At 35.8% G+C, this 7,574-nt stretch overlaps 1 protein-coding gene across 1 annotated transcript in view; it reads right to left on the minus strand.

Moving 5' to 3' along the window:
- The window catches only part of SHPRH (SNF2 histone linker PHD RING helicase), a 69,409-nt gene extending 65,823 nt beyond the window's left edge, over positions 1 to 3,586 (minus strand). The window contains exons 1-2 of the mRNA XM_019632316.1: positions 2,895 to 3,586; positions 502 to 628 (exon numbers count right to left, since the gene is read on the minus strand). Of these exons, the coding sequence (XP_019487861.1) occupies positions 502 to 628; positions 2,895 to 3,530 (763 nt within the window). The 5' untranslated portion in view covers positions 3,531 to 3,586. The remainder of the gene's footprint in view (positions 1 to 501; positions 629 to 2,894) is intronic.
- Positions 3,587 to 7,574: the final 3,988 nt, after the last annotated feature.

Here is a 7,574-nt window from a genome sequence, read left to right on the forward strand (position 1 = left end):
ACCCAGCAATCCACACTCTCCCTTGGGAACCAACGGCAGAGAACTCTGAAGCTGCAGTCCTGACCAAGGATGCAACATCTTGCCAAGAAACAGTAGCAAAATTAACTGGTCTTTTGGGAAGCAGGCTCCTGAGATAATTTTTCAGACTGCAAAGGAGGGGTGGAGCAAAGGCCAGCCAAGAATCTCTGGCCATGATAAAATAAACGCACAAAAATATTGCAAAAATTCCAATCAACTCAAGATCCCTTTAGACTCTGTGTATTGACACCACAAACATTTCTTGACTACTTACTATAAGCTAAGCATAGTATTAAGCAAACAAAGTAAAGACACAAATTATATTGGTGGGGCATTTCAGAAAAGTCATACAGCAATTTTATGGAGGTTATTTCATTTTTATTATGGTTTTATTAGCTGTTTGCATGGTTTTTATGTATAAGAGTTAAGGAAAACCCATATCTCTTAAGTAACAGCAATTTCAAAGTTTACTTTAAAAATTACCTGGGATAAAATTGTATAACTTTTCCATCACTCTCTTCATGAGCTGATTGAACTTTTTCATTCTTGAATTTGCCTCACTGAAAAAGTCTAGTTTTGCTAGGCCATCTTCCAAAAGATAAATTCCAACCTACAAAGAATTAACATATAATTAGTTTTAATTTGTATTATACCACTCTTTATAATATAAGAAAAACAATTTTTACCATCACTATTTTTAAAGATACTCATAGTATTTGTTCCACAAAACCAAATATATACCTATCAAATCTCCCTCACAAAGTTTTACTTTCAATTGAAATTCATTCTACAAATGCAGTGCCTACTATGTTCCATGTACCATTCAAATTGCTAAATGAAAAAAAATAAATAAATAACTTCCCTAACTGGAAACAAACCTGGGAGATGTGACAAGAACATCAATTCCACCTACCAAGTTCATGATTCCCAAACTTGATGAGCATCAGAAAAATCAGTGAAATTGGCTGAAAATGCAGATCCTGCATTTTTAATGCAGAAGATTCTGAAACATATGCCAGAATACTTAAGCCAGATTTGGGAATCCCTATTACTAGATCAAACAAAATGTAGAGAAAAACTGAACTTGATTAATGTTTTGTATCTTGATTCTGGTGAAGCAATGCAGTATGAAGTTTTAGTAAAAAAACTTGAATTTGAATAATAGCATTGGTATGTAGGAGCTAAATAAACGAAGCAAAATAATTGGCTTGTTTTGACCCAAATGTTCTCATTTGAAAACTGGAAAAAGCCTATATGAGATAGCCTAGATGATACAATTTTAAAACTTCCTAATGGTAGGTACTCAGTAAATGTAGTTTCCTTCATTTCCCTCTATCATCCTGGACCTGGTTCCCTAATCACTTAGATTCTCATATTCTTTTACTAAAGAAAAACAATCCAACCCAGCATTATAGAGGAATGGGTGGCAAAGATTATATTTTGTTAACATTTTACTCTGGCTGTGTTCACTTACAGATGGCTTACTATAGCAGCAATGTTTAAATAGCTATAAAAGTTGAGATCAGGGAACACAGAATAGATCAAGACTTAGTTTGTGGGGGAGGTGAACAGAACACAGACCCACAGCCATGAATTCTAACATACTTGATATCATTGAACCACCATTTTGGCATTCATGATCAACAATGAGAGGGAATGCCTGGTTGCATAGTTTTATTGTCTATGGAAGAATTAATTATAATTTAATGCTTCTAAATTTTCTCCTTTCCTACAATAGGAAATTCTGAACCTATAAAGAAGGCTACAATGTAACTGCTTTTTAATGTGAAAAATGCATAAGATAGTTTTCAACTGAACAATGGTGAATTTTAACGTTTTAGAATTTTTCCTTTCAAGTTTTAGCATGAAGATATACTGACCTCCTTCATAGTTTACAAAGTACATTTACTTACAGTATCTCACCTGACTCTCAACACAACTGTATGAGGTAAAAAGAATGGTGATTATTTACATTTCATACAGAAAGAAGCTGGAATTAGAGCATTTAAACAATTCACTTGGCTAGTGAATAGCAGAGCCTGAAATGCATTATAAATTTATTCAGTCATTTACTGAAAAATCTCTTCAGTATCAGGTGTTTTACCAGGCTGGAAAAATAAAAGACTTCATAATCTAGTGAGGAAGGAAGATCTAAAATGTAAGTACACTATAAGTGACCCAGGCAAAATTAAGTATATGCATCAGGTATGATGGGGGAAGGGCACAAAACACCAACCATGGAGTTTGAGATCTTTGTATATGAAGTAAACTCTGAGCTGAATATTAAAGAAGGACCAGGAATTAATCAGGGAAGAACAACCCAGGCAGAGGGAACTGTAAGAGCAAAATCAAAGATGTGGAAAGCTGGCAGGGAAGATGCAGGAACCAAATCAATTCGGAATTTGTAGGATGAAATAAAAAGCAGAGTGAGAAGATGAGGCTGGAGAAGTAGACAAGGACCTATCAGACTTATATGCTAGATTATACTTAATTCTGTAGGCAGTAAAGAACAGAATTCTATTTGCATTCTTATTATACCATTCCCGAGAGAAAGTAGATGAAGGAGTTGAAAAGGCAAGCAGGGAAATGGTTAAAGGATTGCTACAGGAAGAGAAAGAGATAATCAAAGCAAGTCATTGAGAATAGAACTGGAAAGGAGGAATCAGGAAGATCTCCTCGAAAAAGTTCAGCTTGGAAATAATTAGCTATTTTACATATATATATATTCTATAGTTACTGAAAGACCAAAATAAAGTGTACTTTGAAACTTAATAATGAGGCTCATTGCTGGCTTTTCAGACCTTCCTTTGAAGTTCACTTCAAAATGGACTGCCCAATGCAGAAGAACCTTAAAAGACACCCCAGAAGTTGAGTACCTTGATAATGTGGCTTCCTTCTGGTTTTTGGTAAAGTTTTATTCTTCTCTTCTTTTGCAGCCACCCCAAATCTTCTAACATTTCACCACTGAAGGATGATTCCACTCGAATGCTCTTGTCACAAATACTGATTGGCTTGCGGAGTCCTTTTTCCTGTTTCTCTACATCTATGCATTCTGAATGAACGCAGATCAGGAACTGGTTGCTTGATTCTGAACTCATCAATGTAAAACTCCTTTCAGAAAAATTTTCAGTTAAACTCTGTTCAGGAAGAAGCTGAAGAGTTAATTCTCCTAGAAATGCTTTCCAAGAATTATCAAAGTGATGGGGAGAGATCACAATATTCAGCTTTACAGACAAAGGGGAAAAGCTGTTACCAGTCTCTTCTTTATCAATTGATTTTGAGACGCTCACCTCCTCCAAACATCTCTTTTTATCTCTGTGAGCCACTTCTTCCTTTACATCATCTAAGATGATGCAGTGAGCAGAGGAGGAATCTGAACCTGGATAGGGATACTCGTCATCAGTTAAAGTGAGAGGTTCATTCCTTCTATCCTCATGCATATTCCAACGAAGCTGCTGTTGCTTTTCTTCATCTACTTTCACTGGAGGAGCACGTTTCCGTCGGCTGCTCATTTTCACGTTTTCTTGGATGGTAAATGTGAACTCTAGAAGACAAATGCCAACAGTAGGCATTCCAAGAGAGAATTTTAGTGTTAAAGTGATCCCATATGAGAAATTCAGCATAAACTAATAGTCCATACATATCACATGAAACATTCAGAGATACATACAGCAATGGATAATTTTTTAGTAAGTCAGACACAATTAAGAAACACACTAACCATAATCTCATGCATCATATAAATTCTAATAATCTTACAGGACCTTAATGGATAAATTTAATAATGATAATTGTTATGTAAAATAAATTCTAAAAATACATTTAATGAGCAGCATGACAGCAAAGTAAATCTTTCAAATATCCTAGAAACACATATTTGAAGAGTTTTAGTAATATGTAAACTCCTATCACCACTACAAAATTTCAATTTTGTTTTAAAATCCCAAAGTTAACAAAACTTCACTTGATCCATACATAGCTTAAAAGTCCCTAAAATATATCTTCGCTTTCAAAAAAGGAATAAGAAAATATAGAAATATATTTCTTTTTGCGGATTAGCAGATAAAAAGGATAAGGATAGCTGGGAAAGGAATAAGGGGGTGATGGCAATCAGGGGAAATGAAGCAGAGACAATAAAAGAAGAAAGAGAAGGAAAAAATGTAGGGAAAAAAGGAAAAGAAAGCTTTGTTATCTCAAAAGAGGAAACTGGTCTGAAAATAGCCTATATGAGGTAGGCCCCAAACTACACATTTTCCAAAATAATAGCTAATTCCTATATGAAACACAGAATAACTCAGAGATTAAATCATAAGGTCATAACAATGGTTGGTGCCTATTTTAACCTATTCCAACCATGTAGCTGGAAAAAAAAATGGATGTATAAACAATTGAAAATTAGCATCAAGAAATATTCTCAGTAATCCCATTTTTTAATAAAATCCAATCAGGTATCGCTGAATCCCATTATGTACTCAACACTGTGCTGTATTTTAGGAGAGGATACAAAATAAGTATAAATCAGATCATGGTCTCTAATTCAGTACAGACAATAAACTGTGTTTTGGTTTCTGCAAACTAAGTACATGGAGCAGTCCATGCCCCTCGCCCCCTTGTAATCCATCTCTAACTACTCTGCTCCAAATCTAGGAAAGAATGAGAAATGTGTTTTAAAGAAACAATTCAGAAATTCACAGCCCTGTTTAAAACAACAACAAAATAAAAACAGTATGGAAAATCTCAGTTGACCAGAAATTTTGAGGCATTCCTACAGAAGAATACAGAGAGCATCAGGCTGAAAAGCTAAGTGATGGCGTAAACGTAGTAGCACAAAAGATGGGAGCATCACCAAGAGGGCTTCCATGCTCAACGGTGGCAGAGCTGGTAGTAGAGCCCAAAGTGGGTCCGGGGCTACAAACATACCAGGGGTGCCAAAAAATGTATACACATTTTAAGAAATGTTATCTACGTACTACTTTTTGACGTTGAATTGAATTACGTAGCAATGTGTAATATGACGTTCGCTCAAAAGATGGCGTTAATCAAATGAATGCTAGCATCATTCATTGTATTACAATTTTAATAGTTTTTTCCTATCTTAAAATGTGTATACATTTTTTTGGCACCCTCCGTAGCTAAAAATGGAACAATAAAGTGGGAATTGGCAGGCCCTTATCTGCCCTATTTCTCACAAAGGCAAGACAGCTATAGTGGGGGTATCAATTTGGGGGAGAACAGTGCCTAAACTGGAAAGATATCCTTTGTTACTGAGTACAGAAGAAAAAGCATATGACAATGGACTCTGCCTATAGAGAGGTTTCCCCCATTATCTCTGAATACAATACAAAACAAGTCCAAGCAGCTGCTTTTGACCCACCCCTTAAGCAAATTGTATAAGCAGAAACAATGCAAGGTGAAGCTCGGAATCTGAACTGCAAAGATGAGCTCACAATCAACAATCAAACATTAAGGGATCTCCAACAGTAAAACAAATCAACAAAGACAAACTTTCACCAAAAGAAACAGATGAAGCAATCTAAAAAGGACTTTATAATACAATCAATCAACCTATTAAACCCTCAGGGAGATAACATACTGTTGTCTAAGAAAGGATTTGTATGTGGAATATATAAAGAACTCGTGCAAATCAATAGTAAGACAAAAACCTTATTAAAAATATGGACAAAAATTTTGACACTTCACCAAAGATGATCTTTAAGCAGCAAGTAAGCATATGAAAATTCTTCACTATCATCAGTCATTAAGACAATGCAAATGCAACCCACACACTACTATGCTACTATGAGAAATGCATATCCACTAGAATGGTTACACTTTAATTTTAAAAAGTAAATAAATAAAATAAAATTTACAAGACTGAAGATGCAGAGCAACCAGAACTGAACTCTCAAACATTCCAACAGGAACAGTTTGTCGATTTCTTATAAAATTAATTATACATTTCCTGCACAGCCTAGTTATTTCACTCCTTGGTATTGACCAAAGAGAAATAAAAACACAGATTTACAAGAAAAGACTTATATTTGAATGTTAATAGCAGTCTTATTAATAAAAGCCCAAAATTGGAAACAACCCAAATGTCCATCACCTGGTGAATGAACAAATGAGATACTACTCTGTGAGAAACTACTGATCCAACATACAACATGGATGAATTTTTAAAGCATTATAAGTGAAGGAAGCCAGATGTGAAAGACTGCATACTATATAATTCTACTCGCATGAAATTCTAGAAAAGGCCAAAATCTAGTGATAGAAAGCGGATTAGTGGTTACTTGCAGCCAGAAAGTGGGAAGAGGTGATTGACAGCAAAGGAGCTGGAGGGAAAACTTAGGGGTGACAGAAATGTTCTACTAGTGATTACATGTATTTGTCAAAACTAATCAAATTGTACAATTAAAATTGTTGAATTTTATTATATGTAAATTATACTCTAATAAAGCTGATATAAAAAGTAAAACAAAATGTAGATGCAGGAAGGATTTAAAAATTATAAGAGAATATTAAGAACAGTAGTTTACTTATAAAATATAAATGAATAATACTGACCCAAGAAATAGAAAATCTGAGAACACACACCATAAAAGAAACAGGTAATATTACTTCCCTACCTAAGATCTACCCCACTCCCTTGCTCTTGCCGACAGAACCTTTCCTTTATGTAGGAACAAGGTGGACTTGTGACTTAAAAGGAGGGTGATTTCCTTGGCAGCTCCAAGGAAGTTGTTTCTCTCTGTGTGGTCCCATAATGTTGCCACTAGCTCCATGTGGCTATTTAAATAAGATTAAATAACATTATAAACTCAGCTCCTTAGTCTCACTAGCCACACTTTAAGTGCTCGACAGCTATGTGGCTACTGTATTAGTGCAAATATAGAACATTCTCAAAAGTGCAAGAAGTCTAGCAAACAGCGCTGGCCTATGTCAATCATGAGAGTTCCATTCCCTAGCCAGTGCCTGGTTCATGAAGGTGCAGGTGATAAACTATAATCAATCTCTGAGGGCAGTTAACTACTACTACTCAAGCATCTTACCTCCTCTCTTAACTTGGAAGAATAATACAGGAAGCCCCTAATAACCTAAGTGTTTATCTATGTCCAGTTTTCCTCAGAGCACAGGCTAGCATCCTGGAATTTGGTTATTCTGCTGGAACTTTGAGAAGTTAGGCTATATCGGCTTATCGGTTAACCACAGGCACAGATATGCTATATAATACCACTCCAAAACTCAACGTCTTGAGACAGCAATTACTTTTTCTCACAGATCTACAGGATAGCTGAGGGCTGGCTTCTGGAGGAGCAGTCTGGCTCTGCTTAATGTGTTTGTCCTCCTCCTGGGACAGGCAAAGCAACCCACATATGAGGTCAGACAATCAAGTGCGTGAACTCACCCTAGAAAAAGTGCTACAACCCAATTGCTGAATATCACTACGGTCACCTTCGAAGAACCCTTCCCCTTGGGAAGCTATGCACCTACGCCAGTGCCTAGTCCACCCTTCAAAGCAATTTTGGAACTCTTTTTCTGGAATGGCCATCAGA

The sequence above is a fragment of the Hipposideros armiger genome, unplaced genomic scaffold (assembly GCF_001890085.2).
Source record: "Hipposideros armiger isolate ML-2016 unplaced genomic scaffold, ASM189008v1 scaffold_1119, whole genome shotgun sequence".
Classification (NCBI taxonomy): Eukaryota; Metazoa; Chordata; class Mammalia; order Chiroptera; family Hipposideridae; genus Hipposideros; species Hipposideros armiger.